Below are 22,567 nucleotides of genomic sequence, written 5' to 3'. Positions count from 1 at the left end.
GGGGGGAAGAGAGGAAGAACCACGAGCAGGTTCGATAAAACGTGACGATTAAAAAAGTAAACTATCCATGCTCTGGAATGGAAGGACGGTTTACTGCCTTCCATGAGCGCTGCTCTCCACAAACACGTGCAGTGTGCAAGAATGCCCAATCTAGGATGGAGCGTGCAACCACCCAAGGCCAAAACACTGCTGGAACAAAACCGCTGTTGCCCCTTCATGGTGATACAATGATGTAAACAAGGAAAACACGCCCCGGCGACCCGTCAGGACAAAGCTGTCAGGATGCGGTGACACTGCCCTGTTGCGCTGCAGAACTGGTTTTGGTAGGAGCATGAGTGCATGGATCGAGACGGTGGATGTTGATTTAGTAACTGGATCACCCCGGGGACAAGCTCCATGCTAAAACAATGTCTGTTACGAATCATGAAATCGACACAGGGTTTCCTAGAGGATGTTAAGGCTTTGGGTTTTTCACTGGTGCTTGTTTGTGTGTTATTGGTGCTTCGGTTGAATGCAGTGGCATGAAGCAGGTGTGCCCAGAGGCCTCTCCTGGCACAACCCACCCGATGGCTTATGATGTGGGGCAGCGGTGGCACCCGAGGGGCTGGGCCCCTGCTGTGTTAGATCACAGAACGCTGGAGTCCCCATGTTGCCAACATCCACTTCTCTAGGTGTTCCCAGCTGGTCCTCTTCTCTGTCCCTGACCACCTCCAGATCCAAGAACAGCTCTGGGGACTCCAGGACCGTGTGTGGCATTGGTGGGAGTCTATTTGGCTTCCACGAGGGCCTGAGAGTCTGGCTTGCTGCTGCCTGGGCCAGCCCAGGACTGGAGGGATGAAGAATCTCTTTGTGAGCCTGGATCAGGCCCCAGCTTGCTGCTCGGGCAGCTTCTTGAGGCTAAAACTGGAAAGGACTGGCAGATGGTCTTCTGAAGGGTGCTGGGTGCCACAGGCCTGCCCCAGACCTGGCAGCAGCTTGTGCTGAGGGGTTTGCAGCATCTCAAGCTGGGCCAGAGCATGGGGCTTCCTTCTTGTACTGCAGAAGGATGAGAGAGGAAAGCCAGTCTCCTCCTGGTGGCCAGACTGTCTCAGGCACGTGGGATGCTCACGCTGGCGCTACAGAGCTCCTGCCAGAGGTCACCCATGAGGCTGTTGCTATGGGAACAGATGCAGGAGGTCTTATGTTTGCGATGGTGACAGAAACCACCGGTCAGGAGGAACACAGACAAACTTTTTCGGAGTCTCGGTAACTACTGAATGGCGACTTCACAAGAACACGCCAGATTTTCTCTCAAAGCACACGGGTCTGAGTCTATTGTAATTCTGCCAACATAAAGGACAGCGGCAAGAGATAAGGAAATTTGGAAATGAGCTGCTGAAGGGACTGAAGTGGCACACCGTATTGGCTACATAAGAAAAGTCACTTGAAGGATGTAGATCACTGTCCATGTGATTCATGCAATAAATTCATTTTGTCTCATTTGAAATATTTTTTGCAAAAGGATGCTTTTATCCTAAAGTATCTGGATAAGTGCTTCAAATCTCTTTTTTCTTCCAAGTAATTTTACCTTATCTTCTTAGATTTAGGTTTTAGTTGAATAAATTTCCGAAAGCTCGCGTAAGTCACATTCTTCAGTATTAAAAAATAAACAACCAATGGAATCCTAAAGCTCTCTAGGTATTATGGTAGATTAGGGTCTTTAGGAGTCTCTGGAAGTCCTGGACTGAAATTTTGGGAAAGCGCAACTCGCATGCAATTAATAATACAAACAGGAGACCAACGACAACATTCAGCCATGCTCTTCTGTGCTAAGTGAACACTCGAAGTGTATCTGCGATGCCACCAGAAGTCTTTACTCTTGAGGAAGAAGAGATATCATTCTGGCAAATCAAAATTACCAAAGACAAGTTCCACCAACTCACCATTTTGCCGAGATTTGCTTCCAAAAGGCAAACTATCTGTTTCCTCTGTAAAGAGTCAACAAAGTTGGTTTTGGCATGGAAATTGTGAATTATTTTATAATATTTCAAGTTAAATGGCTAAATAATGTTTTTTTCTTTTCCCTCTAATATTTCCCTGAAATACTGCTGGAGATGTACATACAGATATATAAAGGCATTTCAAAAACAACATAACATTACATATAATAATAAATTTATTGTGTAATCAACAGTTTGGGAGGAAAAAACCCAGATTTTGTGTTAAAGGGACGTGATCTAGTTCTGTTACGTTAGCAGGACACGCATGACACCAATATAATCTGTGTTTCACACGGACCTTTCTGAAGGCACCCACGTGTTGCAAACTCTGCCTCCATTCCCTGATGGTCTTGGTTAGCAGATGGACACAAGTCCATACAGACACTTGAGTAAGTTGAAAACTTCTCCATTCTAAGCAGACACTAGACAGTAATACCTGAAACATTCTACACATAATTCAATAGCCAGTCTTACAAAAAGAAGGGGAGGGGGAGAGAGGGGGAAACGGATTTACCTTGCTAGTCACTTGCTGACCTACTGACTAATCTTACCATTTAAATGCACAGTGTTTCACCCCACCACCTGGATTCTTTGTTCTTTTCTTGTGAAGGAAGGGGCTGTTAAGCCATGAGATGGCCTGGGTTGACAGGGTGATCTGTCTCTGGCTGTGAAGCTGGGAGTCACTGGCAAGGACTGGCTGAGGATGGCCAGCCGCTCAGAGACTGTGAACCTGAGCTTTCAAACCTGTTGGACAGAAGAAAACTCCCCCACCTTCAGTGAGGTATGGTGAGGACAGAAGGGGTTCCAGGTGCTTTGAGTTCCTTGGCAGAAAACTGTCATAGAGTGAGAGGCTGCTTTATGTGTAGAGGCACAGTTGCATATGTGAGAACTTAATTTTGTGGCTGAAGAGTTACTTTCTTTAAATCAATAAAGCATCTGCTCGAAGTGTTGCCATCGGTTTGTCTGTGCTCCTGAAGTTTGGGAGTGAGGCGGCATAGCACTGAAACCTACTTGGGAGGTCAAAGGTGATGGTGGGCAGGGGGTAGGGGCTGCGGGTAGAAGGGAGGGAGGCACAAGTGTCCCTGGAGAGGAGTAGCCTCCACGAGACCGAGACCGGAGCTGGGGACTGGAGGCTGTGAAGCAGGGAAGGCTGGAGATGGAAGCCTTGGGCGCCGGGGTGTCTGTGCCCAGGGGACTCCCAGCGGAGCGTGCTCAGCCACGTCACTCCCCTTCGGCTTCCTTCCCGGAATCACATGGACAAGTCCAAACGGTTCCTGCTTTCTGCGATCACTCCTCTTGCCCTGTCAACCTACAGGGCAAGAATTTTGCTTGCTGAGAAGATGGAGGAGGTCAGAGGAAGACGGAGGAGGAGCAGCTCTGAGAACGCTGCAGCCTGCTGGAGGCCCCTCAGAAGGAGGTGGGATGGGCAGAGGCTGTGGTCCTCTGACCCCCAGCAATTCCCCGGGAGGCGGCGGGGGCATGCTTCACTGAGGGTGTGACTCCTGAAGGGCTGCCCCCAGCCTAGTCCATCCAGGCCAGTGCCTCGTCCTGCCCAGCTCCGAGACCCCAGGCGACATCCAGAGAGGCCTGTTTTAAAAATAAAATATATGACCAATGTGGAGCGCCTCCTCCCTCACGGAGGGGCCAACACAGTATTGGGGCAGCTGTTTTCTCTGAGTGGTACCTCATCTGTTGCCCTTTCTTCATGGAGAGACTGAAGACTGTGAGACCGTGAAACAAAAATCATCAGTAACAGACAACACCATTTAAAAGTGTCAACAAGGACAGGGGTGTCTCAGAATTCTTTTCCGTTTCCTGTGGGGTTCCTAATGGGAGAGCCATCAGGAAAAGCAGTGACTGATCCCAGGGGCTCCTCAAATGGCCTCAAGTGGCAACCACCACCTGAGTGAGCTTTGGCATGTCGCAGGTACTCAGTGCATACTGTCTGAATGTTACTTATCTGCTGGAAAGACTGACGAGCTTCGTCTTTATACTGAAAAGTTCTTTGAGTGGCTCTTCAGATGTACTCAGGTCTAACTCAGACATTAAAGTCTAAAATATAGTTGGACTGGAAATGCATGTATCAACAAGCAGCATTCATCTGTTTATTCACATTTCCAATGGAGAGTCCAGAAATGCGTGGAAACTTCACCCGCAGATGCTTGTAATTAAAAATCACCATCCAGCCTGTTATTGTAGATCACGGGTATTTTGGTTTAGATCGAGGAACATGAAGCGAGTTTATTTTTATGTGCATTTTTTTTTTTTCTGGAGAAAGGAGTCACAGCTTTCATCAAATTATCAAAGGCTCTGTAAGCCCCCCCAAAAGGTTAGGAATTGCTGCTGTTGATGACTGAGATTTCAGGAAATGCTCAGATTGCTCAATGTCTGACTGCATAATTCCTTCTTCCTTCCGACTTTCAGGCCCAGCAAGGACGTGAGAATTCCCCATGCTTGGGTTACGCTGATGTAAAGTTAATAACTCTTTGGAGTTATGTTATTTAAAAAACAATTTTTACAAAGGAAGAGTATAAAAATAGACACTTGGGGAGATTCTGAGTTTACGCCTATGTGGTGTGCAAGTGTGTACTTTTTCTTAATCACTTCCTCTCACTATCTGCTGCCCCAGTCCGCTTCCTCTCCCTGGCACTTGGGATCCAACCCAGTGGCCACCATGACAGATTTCCACCAGAGAAAAGCCGCCATGTGGAGAGATTTCAGCTGAAAGAGAGAACTTGTCTCCAGCCCCAGCATAAGGTCCACATGACCACCACAGTAAACCACACCACCAGACGAGCCGGTGTGACCCAAGGCCCCCAGTTACCCAGAGACACGTATCAGGCAGGACATCCCGAGAGCTCACAGATCACTTCCCAAGAGACCAGAGAAAAGGTCAGCCCTCAACTTCGGTAAGGTCAATTCTTCGCACTTATTTCAGAACTGTCTCTAAAATGCAAGCTATTTTTTTTTTTTTAAGGGATAGAATAGATGAAAAGGAAAGTGAAAGCGAAACCACAAATGGTAAGACCTGGAGCTTGCTGTGAGAATTAGAGGTTGCCTTTCGAGACTGTTAGAGAAACCTCGGAAGGTCCTTGGGGTGTCCTTTCTAAGAGAGAAACGCAACAAAGACTGCTGTTCCCTCACCTCCTGGAAAGTTCCTGAAGATGCCTGCAGTACAGACTCAGAGAAAGAGCACCCTTGTCAATGAGCGCTGTCCTCACAGGTTCCAGGATCACCTAGACGCTGGGTGCCTCTGAACCGAGGAGCAAGGCCTGGGCCATGTCTGCACCCCCCTTCCCTGAGTCGACAAGAGGGTCCTTGCTTTGCAGTTGCACCTAAATACTGCCAGGAAAAACCACAGGGAAGGTGCTAACCCCCAGCAGAGCCAGCATTTGGCTCCAGGCATGGAGGTACTGTGAGCCCCTGTGACGTGTGAAATGGCATGTGTATTTTCTGGCAAAGACACTCTGAATTAAACAGATTCTGAACTGGGTTTGTGACCTTCCCCGTGACACAGGCCTCCCAGAACTCTGCAAGGGAGAGGCTATGTGGGCATGTCCTTTTAAAAAACTGACTTTATTTTCTCAGTCAATTGCTTGAGATATTGTGGGAGAAACTCTTTAGGAGGCCTAATAAAATCAGGATATGGTCACAAGCAAAATTTGTGCTGTAACCTGCTTCTAAGTCCCATGTAGAGATAGATACTTCTCAAAAAAAGTTTACTATAGCAAATACAGTCATTTAACACACACACACACACAGTAGGGTTTTTAGTTGCCTTGTTTTCAAAGTCACAGTGTAAAAGACCCGCAAGCCCTACTTCAGCCACAGACGGCTGGCAAGGAGGCTGCTTTAATCTCGGAAGTGGCCCCAGTCTTGTCAGTGAGGAAGTACCAGGCAGCAAATGTTGAGATTTTAGAGTAGTTTAATGTTCATTGTTTTGGGGCGGTGGGGGGTGGGGTGCATTTTGAAATTATCAGGACTAACAATTTAAAAAGGGTAGAGCAAAGGAAAGATGGAGAACTCAAACAGTTGGTTCTCAAGAATTTAATTTCAGATTCTAGGCATGACGTGATTTTCCGAAACCACCACCAAAAAGTGCTTACCTCGAAAACCTAGAAATGCAAACGCGGACAGACCTTTGGAAACTACAAATCACGACAGCCCACGTAACGGGAAGCACGTGGCCCTTTGGCTCTCAGTGTCAAGTGCAAATGTGCGGGCGTCTCCATAGCACGGTCAGGGTCACGGAGCCGTGGGGAGCCTCCAGGCTCTGTGAGGGTTTCATAACTGATGCTCTATGTTTGTCTGCATTGGATACAATTCTGTGTGCTTGTTTATATGGATTTGTACATGGAGAATTTGATCAGACCTGAGGCCAAGAAGAAAACAGCAATTGCAACTCAAAGCAACTATATTTACACACATTCAATTCTGAAGTATTGCTTCCTGCCCTAAGTTCACAGGAGGTATGCCACTCTGAAGGACGCCTCCACTGAATCCAATCGGGAGCGCCTGAGCTTGCTGCTCAGAAGCCCGTCTGACTTCAGCAACAGGCTGTGTTGGAGGCCCAGTGCGGCCCCTGCGGACACTCTGTGGTTCTGTGCTGAGGTACGCTTCTGAGCAGCGGCTGGGAGGGACCCGAGTCACCAGTGGAACACCCAGAGGGAACACCTGCACTGGTTGCTTAGGAAGGCTCGGGGTGTTTTTTAAAGACAATTTAAACTGTCCTTTGAAGGATCCCATTTGCACAATGCTGAACTGGACCAGTGGGGGTCACCACGCTATCCCTGTATCTGCAGCCCCTTGGCTTCCTAGGAATCACAAACAACCTTTGCAGGAGGGGAAGGAAAAAAAAGAGTTTGCAAGGGAGGAAGTATGTACAGAAATGAGCTTTGTAGAGCAGAACAGCAGAGAATTCAGCAACGGCCCAGCAGCCCCTGGCCACCACGGTAGCTGCAGAGCCTGGAGCCCAGGGGTGGGGGGGCAGGGGGTGAGGGCCTTACATGACACACACCTTAATACTGATGGAAGGAACCCCTGACGTGCCCACAACCCCGATGGACAGGCAGAGCATCAGGTAGTGTTTTTAAGAAAAAATAAAAATTCTGCGATATTTTATAAGAATACATTCTTTAGAAGCAAGAGGTATTGTCACAGTCATCCTTTCTCCGGCATTGGAAGACCAACAGTCTGACAGTAAAACCTGAAGGCAAATCCCCCTGGACGTGGAGATCCTGGCTTATGACTGCGCTGCTGGGGGCCATCCCAGGCACGTCACTGGGGAGCTGGCTGATCCAAGTCAATACTTGATGGTGCCAGGGAGGGCAGATTCTGTGCAAGTTTGGCAAAGAGGAGTGATAAAGGGACTTGGTGCAGATGCAAAAGCTACACAGAGATTTGCTGGGGATGAGAAAACGCACAGGGCACGTCGGTGAGGGCCTCACACAGAGAAGGAAGGACCTAGCCCTCCGCTACTGCATGCGCTGCAGCCACCTTAAGAGGGAGGTGTCATGGGACTGTGACAGGACAACTCTGGCCTGAGTTCAAGTCTACATAAACTTCAGACTCAGTGTGGCAAAACAGTTACAAGGGGGATTACGGGATTAGTAACAAAGGGCACAGAAGCCAGTTCCTTGGGTTTTCTGTACTTCCCCAGGTTCCGACGCCTCATTTACATCCAGACGATTCTGCCCCTACTGACAGTGTAAGAGCTCCACCTAAAGAGGACTGGGATCCACTCACCAGGCCCGATCCGCCACAGACAAGTGCTGCACAGGCTGAGAACGGAAAAGCTGGAGAAACTTCCCGGAAGTGGAGGCCAAGCATTGCCTGCCAGCCCTGGTACTCAGCCCAGACCTGCTTCACACCGAGCCGTTCTGACCCAGTTCCTGCCATGGGCAAGGGGGAGGAGCAGAGCTTTTGCATTCAAAGTGGTGGCCGAGGGTGCCCTGACCCAGAGCACGGGCAATGCCCACTGGGCATGTGTGGCTGGAGCTCTGATGCTCCAGCACGGCCCAGTGTGGCTGGAGCTCTGATGGCCCCATCTTCATCCTTCCGCTGTGACCTACCCCTCACTCCAAGCCTAGTTCCTTTTGCTAGAGAGAACAGCCCAGCAACCCTCCCCGAGACACACACAGTTCCTGATAAATAAATAAATAAATAAATGCAACCCTCGGATGTTTATTTTGCGTTTCCCTCTGGGACGAGTCACCTTCAAAGACGAGCCCCTCCACTCCAGCTGGAAGACCCCTCAGGGCAGGGGCAGAATGGAAAAGGGCTTTTAGATACCTGAGGCCTGGGTTCACAAGCTGTGAGACCGGTTGGCGTTTGGAATCTTGGCCTGCATGAGGAGGAAGCCCTAAAGCTGCTGGGTGTGGGGGGCCAGTGGGTGCAACCACAGCCCCCAAGGGCCCGATCGCCCTGGAGGGTGCGGGTAGGGGGTTGCCGGCTCCTTGCGGTCCTCAGCCTGCACCCCCAGCACCCAGCCCAGTGAGTTACTGGCACTTGATCTCATATTCATGAATACAAGTGTGTGTGCGTGTATGTGTTTACATAGAAAGGTCAGGTCACTGGAAAAAAACACTAGTATGTATACATGAAAAAAAAAAAAACCTCAAAAACATTATATTAGCAAAAAAAAAAAAAAGTGTCTCGTGAGAAAAAGCAATAAAAATCTTATTTTAACCACAGCTTCTGCTTTAACGTCCACCAGCATCCAGCGCCACACGCTGGCTGCGCCTCCCTGGACTCCAGGCGCGCCAGCCCCTGAAGGCACTTGTTCTCCAAGCTTCTGACGGTCACACCGAGTGGGGGAAGGGGAAGGAGGTGGATGAAAGTGAACCCTGAATGACTGTGATCCACACAGAGGTTAGGGCTGCAGTGACCACACGACACACCATCCGGGGACGGGGACGGTGGCGCCTGGACGGACAGAGCACCGCGGGCGGGCTGGGCCGCGTCACGCCCTCTCTGAGACGTTGAGCTTCGTGAGTTCGTTGGCTTCCTCCATCCCCACTTCTTCACAGTCGCTTTTCTCTATGGCTTTGCCGAACCGACACCTTTCCTCGGCTCTGACTGGCTCCTTCCAGGGTCTCTTAGCAGACGGGTGAGCGTCCCTGGTCTGGGCGTTGTTCTCGGAACCCGGGGACACCTGGTCCGGGTTCTGAACGGAAGGCACCAGGCTGGCTATCTCGTCTGTGGGGGAGCGTCCGATGCTGCCATCCACCTGGACCCGGATGTCGGGTGAGATGGACAGCTGGTGCTGTGGCACCAACCCACTGTCTGTGCACTTGGGGTACAGGTAGGTCTTCATTTGGCCTTTGCCCTTGACATTCACCGTCCCTCGGTAGTCGAACTCGTAGCCCATCTTGCTCAGGACGCGGTAGCTCTCCTCGCTGACCTGGATGCGGCACTCCACCCCCGTGGTGTCCATCCTGCTGGCGATGTTGACCGTGTCCCCCCAGATGTCGTACAGCAGCTTGGTGGTGCCGATGACGCCCGCCGTCAGGGGCCCGTGGTTGAAGCCCACCCTGAGCTTGAAGTTGAACCACAGCATGTTGTTGTTGAAGTCGTCCACCACACGCATCATCTCCTTGGCGAACTCGAAGAGGATCTGCAGGTGCTCCTGCGGGTGGCTGCCGTCGCGGCACTGCGTGGCGTTCAGCCCGGACGCGGCCATGTACGTGGCCCCGATGGTCTTGATCTTCTCGATGCTGCTGTAGTCCGGCTTGCTCAGGAGCTCGTCAAAGTCCCCGATCAGCTCGTTGAGGACCCTGTAGCACTCCTTGCCGCCCTCGTAGTTCTCCTCGTAGAACTCGCTGAAGTTGACGATGCTGGCGAAGATGACGCCTCCGCTGTCGTGGTTCTTGGAGTAGGTCTGGGACACCTTGAGCTGCTCGGCCACGTGGTAGGGGATGATGTTCCGCAGCAGCCAGTCGGCCTGGTCCCTCATGCTCTGGATCTTGGTGCGGTGCAGGTCCGCCTCCACGTCCCCGTGGTAGTGCAGGCGGTAGCTGACTTCGAACTCTCGGTTCAGGAACCAGACCAACAGGAGCAGGAGGAAGAAGACGAGAATCACCTCCTGGCCGATCAGGCTGGCTGGGCTCCTGCCGTCGTGAGACAGCGAGGCGTTGCACAGCTTCCTGGTGGAGCTGGAGGGGAAAGAGAGGACAAAGGGTGTGCCTCCTGAAACGTATCTTTAAGTAAAGTTACTGCCCAGCACTTCCAGGTCCGAGCCAGCCCTGCCTAACCAGCATCCTGCACAGAGTTCTGTGCAGCTCGAACCTTCCATCACCTGCAGCTGCCAAGTGACCCGTTTCTGTTTAGAAAGATGTGGCAAGGTAGAGTCACTCTTGTAAGATTTCTATATTAAGTGCTCTGTTTTTCAGAAGTCTTTGGCTCCTTGATTTTTAAAATCTTGTCTGTTTTCCCAACTTTCTATTTTGAAAAGTCTCCACCTTACAAAAAGGTTAAGAGACTAGCAAAACACACATTTGCACACCCTTCTGCATCAAACTGTTGTCAGCATTGTGCTACTTGCTTCCCCCCTTTGTCAATACACACTCCACACGTGTGCACAGTGGTACACACGTGCGTGCACACTCACACAGGCACACTTTGCTGAACATTCTGAAAGTAAGCTGCAGACACCAGGCCACTTCAGTCCTGAACTGCTCAGGACCTGTCTCCTAAGAGCAAGGCCATCTCCCTGGGAACCACACCACACCGCCATACCCAAGATATTTCATATCCTCTGATACTTTGATACAATCTGCCTGCCCCCTCCTTCCCACCCTGCTGGGTTAGTTCTGTCTTGCCAAAGTCATTTAAGACAACTTTAACATTTTTTAAAAATATATATAAAATGTATACTTTTAAGAGTAACATTCTGTAAGAAACTCAAACATACCATAAGCAATGGAAAATAAGTGTCTTTCCTATGCGGTGCCCTTTTGCACTATTCTAACCCTTGGCTGTGCTGTCACAACCAGACGCTGGCTGAGGGTGCTTGACTTCGCCCATCTTTGGGCTTCTAGGAACAAGGTTGCAGCAGGTATTCCCAAGTGCATCTTTGCATATATCCCGTGGGATATACTCCTGAGCATGGACCTGCTGAGTCATGTAGAATACCGCACTTAGAATTCCAGTGGAAATGTCCAAACTGCCCTTCTAAGGGTGGAACCCATTTCTCTTCCTTCTGACGACCGAGTCCGCTAGGACTGTTCTGTGGCTCCACGCAGTGTTGTGGAGGTGCTGTAGGGCCACAGCTGGCGCCCGAGGACTGAAGATGAGCATGGGCTACTGCCTCTTCTAAAGTTTATTCTTTAAATAGAATTTTTTTTCCCACTTAAAAATACTACATACTCAGCATAGAAAGGTTAGGGCAAAAGTAGAAACAAAGAAAAGATTCACCATCATTGCACTATCCAGAGGCAATCACTGTTAATGCTTGTTGAATTTCCTTCTCATCCTTCCATCAGCTTACACGGCTGTGATTGCTCTGCTCATGTAAACTGTTCCCTGCTGTACTCTAAAATGCACGGAGCGGGCTGCTGGGTCACTTATAGGAATATAATTATATACAAAACAGATGGATTCTGAGTGTAGACAGAGCCGTGGCACAGAAAGTTCAATTCTGTAATCAGAGTGCTTGAAACGAGTTTTACTGTTAGCAGTAACTTAAGGATATTAAAAATAATGAAATTGACCAATCTGGCCATAATGCCTTCTGTGAAACACAGTCCCCAAAGCCCCAGCCTTGGCGTAATGGCCAGGTTGGCTCCCCCTGAAGAGCTCTGGGACCCTTGGGCAGGTCACGCCATCTTTCAGGTCTGTTTCCTCATGTGTAAATAGAAGATGGGCTGGAGTATGGCTAAGTCTCTATTGGCCCAAGGGCCTGTGCAGAAAGGGCCTGAGGCCGTGTCGTAGAGAGGCCCATGGGCAGGGTGCCCTAGGTCGGCATTGGGAGCTTGGCTCTGGGGCATTCCCACCCGTCCCTGAGGAGAGGGGCTCACTGTGCCTGGACTGTTTGTACAAACAAGAGTGTATGCTGAGCACTTGCCGTTTTTCCAGAAATCTTGGATTTTGGAACATGCCAGGCAGAGGGTGCCCATGTGATGTGCTTCCCTGTCACAGCTCATTGCTGGGGGATTCAGCACATCCTGCACGACCCCACTGGGAGCACTCTTGAACACAGGCATCTGGTTTCCTCTGGCCTTTGTCTTATGCACCTTTGCCCCCTGATGATTGTGCTTTCTGTCCTTTTTGCTATAATAAACCATGGTCATGGGTACAACCATATGATGAGTTCTGAGTCCCCCAAGAGAATGATCACTGGGGGTGCATGGTCTTGGGGACCCTTACTTCATGCCTAAGAACCAGGAACCAAAAAAGACCTCTGTGGCAAGATTCACCACACCTCACTCATTTATTTTGCCAGCTGTCACTTAAATGAATGGCAAAACATACTATGAATCACAAGCACTAAACATAACTATTTTAGGTACTGAAACAGATCCACGTGCAGCCCCTTAAGCCCTCTGGCTGGCCCAGAGGAGGGGTGAGTCTGCAGGGAGGAGTCTTCCCTGCGTGAGCTCCTTTCCTTGGCTGAGGAATTGGCCTTTCCTTTTTCTCAGAAGGGGTAACACTGAGGAACAGCGTCTTTATGAGATGTCACCAAGGCTTCAGGTCATCTTGGAACCAGGCATCGTAGAATCCAGAGGGAGAAGTGGGCAGGGTGTAGAAGTCGACTGCGCTGCGGCCAAAGCCGGCAGCGTGGCCCGAGCCTGGGACGGGCACGGGCCAGTCTGCTCTGGATGGAGCAGGGGAATGTGAGACGTGGGCAGTGGGAGAGGGAGAGGGAATAACAGCACCGCCTGCTCTGGCCTTTGCTTAAAAAGGAGGGAGGTTCAAAAGGGAGAGGATATGTGATTCATGCTGAGGTTTGACAGAAAACAACAAAATTCTGTAAAGCAATTACCCTTCAATTCAAAAGAGAGAAAGAGAAAAAAGGAAGGGTCCTACTGCACAGACTGTCATGTTGTGCCCTGGGCTGCCCTGCAGCCAGAGATCTGCCACCAGCGGGTGAGAGAATTACCTCCACTCTACACCTGTGTTTCTTATTCTACTGCAGAAGGGATAGTGAAGGCAGTAGCTCTACTCCTAAATGCAAATAGTGAAGGTCAGTCCCTAAAGGAGGGATCTGATATGAATAAATGCAAGAGACAACTCAACAGGTGGACAAATGGAGGTTACAGTAAGAGAGAGTAGAGTTCATTACCATGGAAGAGAGGGATTACCAAACAGAGAGAAACAGACAACAAAGACCACTGGTCGTCCTAGCCAGCTCAACATGGGATGTGTCAACATTCTGGTGTATTTCAATGCCATTTAAAATCTACATCTAGGACGGGTGCAGGGACCCAGGGGGAGGCGTAATGGGGAGCTTCTGGGCTGCAGTACTGTTCCACTTCTTGGTCTGGGTGGCAGTTAAATGGCTGTGTTCGCCTGTGAAAATTCACTGAGCTGTTCTTGTCATCTAGGGACTTCTGTGCATACGTATTCTACTTCTATTGTCACTTTAATTCTCCTTCCCAACATCTAAACATACACAGATATTTAATTTTTTAATTATAGAAATAGAAAAAAATTACCACTCACCATTAGATCATAAGTATTACATATATTACTTTTTAAAATATATAATGAAATACCTACCTGTAGCTATAAGACATATGCAATTTTACATAATAAATGAAAGATGAAAAAATCATGAATGCTTTCCATAACTTCCATATTTTAATGGCTGCAATATTTGGGTACATGTTTCATAACTAACTTCTTTTTTATTGACAACTTAACTTGCTGATGAACTTTCAATATTATAAAACACTATGATCAATATTTGGGGGGATGTGGCCTTTACCAAATGCTGAATTATTTCCTCAGCAGATAAGCTTAAAAAATAGAATTATTAGGCTAAAGGTGATGAACATTTTTAGGACAGTTTTTTATAGATTGTCAAGTTACTTTCCAAAACTATGGTATCATTTTGAAAAGTAATGAAGCATGGCAAAAAAGCATGGCCTGGCAGTGAGGGAGGCAAGGGTTTAAACACTGCCAGTTACTCGCTGTATGTTCACAGGCAGGTTCCTTAACTTCTCTGAGCTTCAGCTTCCTTATCTGGAAAATAGGGACAAAGTCTCCTAATATATCAGCTTATTGTGAAGATTCAACAATATTAAACACCACCATCAATTCATAAATGTGCCATACCCTGGCCTACACTGGGTATCCACATGGTAACATTTTGAAGGAAAAATTTAGATCAGGTCTTAATTAGTTCTTTATGTAACACTCCCAAAAATATTTTTCTCAGTCTGCTGGTACCATCCACTCATTCAGTCTTATTTTTTTGTGAATGTGGTTTTATTTATTATTTATAAGACTGGAAAGTTATCTCTGTCTTAGAGACTTGAGAATTGATTATTTTTATTTTTTCTTGATATTTATATACTTTTAGATAACTTTAAAAATTTTTGAGTTCAATTTATTTAGAATTAAATTTGACATTTATAGTAAGGAAAGGACCCAACATATTTTTTTTTCAAATTTCTAGTCAGTTAATTTAAAATATTTTAGTGAATAAAATACTTTGATTTGTGAGATTTCCTTTGTAACAGTCATATATAAAAGGTCGTATATAAAATTAAACCAAATCTAATACCAGAATCCTTTGCTTTTTGAAAGTTTGCTTTTCGCTGCTTTGCTTGGATGAAAGATCTATATTAGTACCTGTTTTTGCTAATGAAAGAAATCTGAAGGGGATTTTGGCCTTTAGGGAAAAAGGCAAAAGGTAAAAATAGTGTTCTGCGTCTGTCCTGCAGTGAATGTTAGGCAGCCAGCGCCACCCTGAATGGAGGGGGTTCCTCCCCAGGTATGACTCTTAGCCTCGCAGCGTCAGCCACCACAGCTCTGAGCTGTGAGCGTCAGTGCTTTACCTCGACTCATCTTTTGCCTCCGATAGCAAACTGTGTCCTAAGGTAACTGCTTCTTCACGGTGAGGGTTAGGAAAGTTTTCACAGGAATGCTCCACTATCAAGAGAGCAGGAGAAACCTGCCTACGTCTTAGCAATCATTCATTTTCCCAATAAGGTATTCTAAATACGATCTGCTATTTTAGTAAACAGATGTTTTCCGCTTACTCTTTTAAGAGTGCGTATGTTGTTCTTTTTATTCAAGACACAACTTTTTTCAGGAAGCTTAGAAATAACCAGCAATAATATAGTTACTCTCTTTTATTCAGATATAGGCACAATGTTAAAAGCTTACCTGAAATTCTGTACTGCATCAAGGTGTGAAATTACAGTGGAACTGAAATTAAAATGCAGAAAACTATGATTATAAAAAGCTAGGAAGGCAATACACAAAGCAATCTGAGAAGAGTTTAAATAAAAACAACTTTCCTATTTTCAAGGCGGAGTTCAAGGTAGTTAAGGATAGTAAATTTTAATTATAATTTGATGTTGTACGTTAATAAAGAAAAACAAAATGGTAAAGACAATGATGTAAAAGCCTGTATATCAGGACTTCCCTGGTGGTCCAGTGGTTGAGACTCCTCACTCCCAGTGCAGGGGGCTTGGGTTCAATCCCTGGTCAGGGAACTAGATCCTACATGCCACAACTAAAGACCCCACATGCTGCAACAAAAATGAAAGACCCCACATGCCGCACTAAAACCCAGCACAGCCAAGTCAATCAATAAATATCAACAACAACAACAACTTTTATATTAGCCACGGAAGGTATGCACAGTCAACAAAGAGCAAAATCAGGAAAGGTCTCTAAAGCCTTCATTTTGTTGCTAAGAACCCATCCAGAGTATCTACAGGCTGGAAACTTTGGTCATTTTCAGACACCGAAGCCTACTGACAGAGGATCAATTTCAAAAGGCCCTGCTGGAGGTGCTGCTGAATGATTTACTCTGGAGGCTGAACTTTGCTATTGGTGGTCCCCAAAGCAATCAAATCCCAATCTTAGGGCACTGAAACCACACGTACCCAACAACCTCTCTCTCGGTGCTGCTGGGGAAGGTGCCTGAGACACACAGCCCGTCCTCTCCACGGCTTCCTTTGGGGTCACCTTAGACCCAGCATCCAGTCAGGCCCACAGATCACCTGAACCTCCCCTCTCCCCGGGGCAAGGGCCCTGACACTTCACCCTCCAGGCCCCCAGCCTTGCTTCCTGCAAAGGGGACCTCGTGGAGCACCTGGGAGCAGCTCTCCTGGGCAGCACAGGCCAGTGAGGGCTCAGAGTGGCTTACATGATTATAGAAGCTGCCTTCACAGAGAAGGAAAGTGAGAGCTACACACGAAATGAGAATTCTAAGACTTTATGTCCTCTTCTCATCCAGTCCAGACACGACCGTGACACTGCTATAACCCACGTGTGTTTCCCCCCCCCAAAGCTGGAAGAGTCTCCCGTCTCCTCAAAGCCAGACGAGTTGCCCTGCTTCATAGGGATTCAGTTCATGTTTTGCTCTCCCTACGAACATAGCTAGTGTAGATGATAAAATTCCAGTTGAACTATTTCAAAGCCTAAAAGATGATGCTGTGAAAGTGCTGCACTCAATATGCCAGCAATTTTGGAAAACTCAGCAGAGGCCACAGGCCTGGAAAATGTCAGTTTTCATTCCAATCCCAAAGCAAGGCAATGCCAAAGAATGCTCAAACTACCGCACAATTGCACTCATCTGACATGCTAGTAAAGTCATGCTCAAAATTCTCCAAGCCAGGCTTCAGCAACACATGAACCGTGAACTTCCAGATGTTCAAGCTGGTTTTAGAAAAGGCAGAGGAATCAGAGATCAAATTGCCAACATCCGATGGATCATCGAAAAAGAAAGAGTTCCAGAAAAACATCAATTTCTGCTTTACTGACTAGCCAAAGCCTTTGACTGTGTGGATCATAATAAACTGTGGCAAATTCTGAAAGAGATGGGAATACCAGACCACCTGACCTGCCTCTTGAGAAGTCTGTATGCAGGTCAGGAAGCAACAGTTAGAACTGGACATAGAACAACAGACTGGTTCCAAATAGGCTGTATATTGTCACCCTGCTTATTTAATTCATATGCAGAGTACATCATGAGAAACCCTGGGCTAGATGAAGCACAAGCTGGAATCAAGATTGCTGGGAGAAATATCAATAATCTCAGATATGCAGATGACACCACCCTTATGGCAGAAAGTGAAGAAGAACTAAAGAGCCTCTTGATGAAAGTGAAAGAAGAGAGTGAAAAAGTTGACTTAAAGCTCAACATTCAGAAAACTAAGATCATGGCATCCAGTCCCGTCACTTCATGGCAAATAGATGAAAAAACAGTGGAAACAGTGTCAGACTTAATTTTTGGGGGCTCCAAAATCACTGCAGATGGTGATTGTAGCCATGAAATTAAAAGACGCTTGCTTCTTGGAAGGAAAGTTATGACCAACCTAGACAGCATATTAAAAAGCAGAGACATTACTTTGTCAACAAAGGTCCGTCTAGTCAAGGCTATGGTTTTTCCAGTGGTCATGTATGGATGTGAGAGTTGGCCTATAAAGAAAGCTGAGCACAGAAGAATTGATGCTTTTGAACTGTGCTATTGGAGAAGACTCTTGAGAGTCCCTTGGACTGCAAGGAGATCCAACCAGTCCATTCTGAAGGAGATCAGCCCTGGGATTTCTTTGGAAGGAATGATGCTAAAGCTGAAACTCCAGTACTTTGGCCACCTCATGCGAAGAGTTGACTCATTGGAAAAGACTCTGATGCTGGGAGGGATTGGGGGCAGGAGGAGAAGGGGACGACAGAGGATGAGATGGCTGGGTGGCATCGCTGACTCGATGGACATTGAGTCTGAGTGAACTCCGGGAGTTGGTGATGGACAGGGAGGCCTGCCGTGCTGCGATCCATGGGGTCGCAAAGAGTTGGACATGACTGAGCAACTGAACTGAACTGAACATGCCCCCTATCCTGGTTGGGCTCAGTAGTGACAGGGCAGATGGGCTGAGAGGATCCTGAGAGTATGGGGGTGGACCGGATCAAGCAAAGATTCAACCACCAGCCCCACTTCGAGATCTCCTGCTTGATTTCTGGGTTCCCCATAGCTAATGCTTTCCAGATCCAAGTGGAAAAGGTCCATCCCTGTGACTGAATGGCTGATGGGGTAATTGTGATGGACTTAAATAGGAAAAGGAGTTCGTCAAGGCTGCATATTGTCACCCTGCTTATTTAACTTACATGCAGAGTACATCATGAGAAACGCTGGGCTGGAGGAAACACAAACTGGAGTCAAGATTGCCGGGAGAAATATCAATAACCTCAGATATGCAGATGACACCACCCTTATGGCAGAAAGTGAAGAGGAACTAAAAAGCCTCTTGATGAAAGTGAAAGAGGAGAGTGAAAAAGTTGGCTTAAAACTCAACATTCAGAAAATTAAGATCACAGCATCCGGTCCCATCACTTCATGGGAAATAGATGGGGAAACAGTGGAAACAGTGTCAGACTTTATTTTTTGGGGCTCCAAAATCACTGCAGATGGTGATTGCAGCCATGAAATTAAAAGATGCTTACTCCTTGGAAGAAAAGTTATGACCAACCTAGACAGCATATTCAAAAGCAGAGACATTACTTTGCCAACAAAGGTCCGTCTAGTTAAGGCTATGGTTTTCCCAGTGATCATGTATGGATGTGAGAGATGGACTGTGAAGAAAGCTGAGCGCTGAAGAATTGATGTTTTTGAACTGTGGTGTTGGAGAAGACTCTTGAGAGTCCCTTGGACTGCAAGGAGATCCAACCAGTCTCAGTCCTGGGTGTTCACTGGAAGGAGTGATGCTGAAGCTGAAACTCCAGCACTTTAGCCACCTCATGTGAAGAGTTGACTCATTGGAAAAGACTCTGATGCTGGGAGGGATTGAGGGCAGGAGGAGAAGGGGACGACAGAGGATGAGATGGCTGGATGGCATCACTGACTCGATGGACATGAGTTTGAGTGAACTCTGGGAGTTGGTGATGGACAGGGAGGCCTGGCGTGCTGCAATTAATGGGGTTGCAAAGAGTTGGACACGACTGAGTGACTGGACTGAACTGAACTAAAAGGTTAAAAAGTGTATTACTGAATTTCATACTGTTGGGAAAGAGCTCTATAAAGACCATAATTCCACAAGGCTGCACACACCTTCAGAAAGGAAAAAGGACACTTTGTTTTGCTTAAAGTAATTTAACTGTTCATTAAAATTTCCTTTCAAATGCTGAATAGCAGTGAATTCCCTGAATAAAGTGAATACTGAATACTTTGAATTCTCTTTTTGATCTTAATTTGCAGAGAACTTGAACATCTTTCACGTCGCTATTATTTTATTAAGTAAATTGAGGAAGGACATTCACTCTGTCCATTACTGACCACTGCTTTGGTAATATCCCAAATGCACTATGGTGATTTCATCTGGATATTGAGACAAATTAGACCATTTTCTACTTTTGAATTTATGAAAGCAATGATTCTCAGTGGTAATACCACTCCTAGGGGAGCATTTTGGAGAAGGGAAAGGCTACCCACTCCAGTATTCTTGCCTGGAGAATTCCCATGGACAGAGGAGCTTGGCGGACTTCAGTCCATGTGGTCACAAAGAGTCAGGCATGACTGAGCAACTAAGCACAGCACAGCACAGGGGAGCATTTTGGGAATACTGGTGTCCCTTCTGGTTGTCATAATAATTTGGGGAGCCAGGAATGTTAGATGTCCTGCAGAGCACAATGGAGAAATGTCCCATGTAACTTTGAAATACCCTGCTAATCTAAATCCACTGTAAATATAAATAAATGGTTCTTTAATGTGTGCTAACATAAAACATTTTCATAAGCAGTTGCACAAAAAGTCCCACGTTTAGAAACAGAAGCTTAATGATTTGAGACATTCCTTCCAAATTTATGAATAAATTACTTACTATGTGCACTTTGCTGTCCAAGGTAGCATCATATTTCCAACTATATATTTAGTTGAAAAGGTTAAAAGTCACAAAGCCAGTTGCAAATGTACAACTGGTAATTTAGGAGAACCAAAACATGACTTAATTAGTAGGACACATGGAAAGTAGGAGCCTTGATGGGTTCATTAAAAGGCTGTTTTAAACATAGCACCTATCAGCGCTATCCTATATATTTTAATTTTTACATTTTTCATAGCACAGAACAGATTCTGTACCCAGGGGTCTTCACAAAGCTCCTGTTTCTTTTCCCCACATCACCAGTGAAAGAGCTTTGAAGGCCATTTGAGTAAAATGTATTCTTCAATATGTGGAAGGATTTCAAGATAAGAGACGTATTTCTAGTGATTTCTCACTGCCCTAACGTTTCATGTCATAAGGTGGAGAACTGTTATGACACAGTATTTATGAATAGGGCCAGGTCACTCGCGAGGCCATCATTCTTCAATTCCTCCACTCCGACAGTCTGTGACCTGTCTCAGCACACTAGCCCCACTACACGAGGTCAGAACCAGCTACTTCTTTTCATTTGTGTGTCACATCCACCTCTAACATTTCGTTTTCTTGATAGTCTTGTATGAAATGGCTTCTGGTTCTACTTTCTTAAATTCAAACTTCCTCATTGTAAATACAAATGGCCTTCTACATCCACAGGTTCTGCATCTCTGGATTCAACCAACCTCAGATCAAAAATCCCTTCTCCAGTGGATCTTCCTGACCCAGGAATCGAACCGGAGTCTCCTTCATTGCAGGCAGATTCCTGACCAACTGAGCTATCAGGGAAGCCCGGTAGCCACTCCAGTATTCTTGGGCTTTCCTTGTGGCTCAGCGGGTACAGAATGCAATGCGGGAGAGACCTGGGTTGGATCCCTGGGTTGGGAAGATCCCCTGGAGAAGGGAGGAACTACCCACGCCAGTATTCTGGCCTGGAAAATTCCATGGACTGTATAGTCCATGGGGCTGCAAAGAGTTGGACACAACTGAGCAACTTTCACTTTCAGATTGAAAATATTATGAAGAAAATTTCCAGAAAGTTCCAAAAAAGCAAAATTTAAATTTGCTGCATGCTTACAACTTACAACATAGCACTTATACTGTATTAGGTATCATAAGTAGTCTAAACAGCTTTGTAGGTTATATGCAAATATGGTGCCATTTATAGGAGGAACTTGAACATCCTTGAATTTTGGTATTAGGGGAAGGGGTCTGAGAACCAATCCCCTGAGGATACCATGGGACAACTATGAATTCTAGCATGTGACTACTCCATGACGTCAGCTGGGGGTGGTCACCCCAGGAAGTCTACAGGTAAATACATATTTTGCTATTAAAAATTATTTCCTTTTTCTTTCCGTTGCATATTATTCTTTGGGCATTTCATCAAGTTGTTGACTTGATGAGGCTGAAAGCTATTTCCTGTTGAGACGTAAACGTCTGTTGGGGTGGAGGGCATTAGTACTGATGAGAAAGAACAAGTGACAGACACAATTCAATAGCAAAACCCAGAAATTTAATTGAAAAACAGGCAGAGGATCTAAACAGACATTTTTCTAAAGCAGACATAGAGATGGCTCATAAGCACATGAAAAGCTGTTCAATACCCCCCTAATTATCAGGGAAATGCACATCAAGCAAACCATCACCTCACACCTATTAGCACAGGTATAAACAAAAAAAGGTAAGAAGTAACAAGTGATGCTGAGACATGGAGACGAGAGAACTCTTGTGCACTGCTGTGTTGTGCTCAGTCGCTCAGTCGTGTCCGACTCTTTGGGACCCCATGGACTGTAGTTTGTCAAGCTCCTCTGTCCATGGCGATTCTCCAGGCAAAAATACTGAAGTGGGTTGCCATGTCCTCCTCCAAGGGATCTTTCCAACCCAGGGATCAAACCCAGGTCTCCTGCATTGCAGGAGGATTCTTTACCAGCTGAGCCACCAGGGAAACCTAAGAATATTGGATCAAGTAGCCTATCCCTTCTCCAGGGGATCTTCCCAACCCAGGAATCAAACTGGGGTCTCCTGCATTGCAGGCGGATTCTTTATCAGCTGAGCTACCAGGGAATCCCCGGTGCACTGCTAGTGAGAAGTAAACTGGTGCAGCCACTATGGAAAACATTATGAGGGTCTCCCCAAAATTAAACATTGAACTAATATATGACCTAGCAGTTCCAGTTCAGAAACATCTGAAGGGAACACAAACAGCAACTTGAAAAGACACCTGTATCCACATGTCCATTACAGCACTATTTACAATAGCCAAGATGAGAAGGAACCTAAGTATGTGTCGATGAATGAATGGATAAAGAAAACATGGTATATATACAACAGAATATGATTCAGCCACAAAAAAGAAAGAAATCCTGCCATTTGTGACAACATGGACAGACCTTGGAGGCATTAAGTGAAATAAGTCAGACAGAGAAAGACAAATACCATACGATCTCATTTACATGTAGACTCTAAAAACAAACAAAAAAACCACACCGTGAACTCTTTAGAGAACAGACTGGGTTGCTAGAGGCAGGGGCGGAAAGTGGGTAAAATGGGTGAAGGTTCTCA

The 22,567-nt window shown here is 46.6% G+C and overlaps 1 protein-coding gene across 6 annotated transcripts in view; it reads right to left on the bottom strand.

The window, feature by feature from the left end:
* Nucleotides 1–5,886: 5,886 nt before the first annotated feature.
* ADCY9 (adenylate cyclase 9) overlaps nt 5,887–22,567 on the bottom strand; it is a 105,264-nt gene continuing 88,583 nt past the window's right edge. For 4 of the 6 annotated variants that reach the window (XR_015154851.1, XR_015154850.1, XM_086376028.1 and 1 more), the window contains 2 exons: nt 15,312–15,353; nt 13,757–14,162 (listed from right to left, as the gene is read on the bottom strand). Coding sequence is in view for 4 of the 6 variants with exons in the window: in XM_086376028.1 (XP_086232154.1) it covers nt 14,159–14,162; nt 15,312–15,353 (46 nt within the window). In the remaining 2 variants the exon portion in view is untranslated. Of the gene's footprint in view, nt 10,133–13,756; nt 14,163–15,311; nt 15,354–22,567 lie in introns of those variants that run through there. The other 2 variants (XM_086376025.1, XM_086376026.1) reach the window with 1 other exon arrangement.

This window comes from Bos grunniens, chromosome 25 (assembly GCF_055505025.1).
Source record: "Bos grunniens cultivar Pamir isolate PY7600 chromosome 25, Bosgru_T2T1.0, whole genome shotgun sequence".
Classification (NCBI taxonomy): domain Eukaryota; kingdom Metazoa; phylum Chordata; class Mammalia; order Artiodactyla; family Bovidae; genus Bos; species Bos grunniens.
Note: the sequence above shows the minus strand (reverse complement) of the source record. Positions and strands in the feature narration are given on the sequence as shown.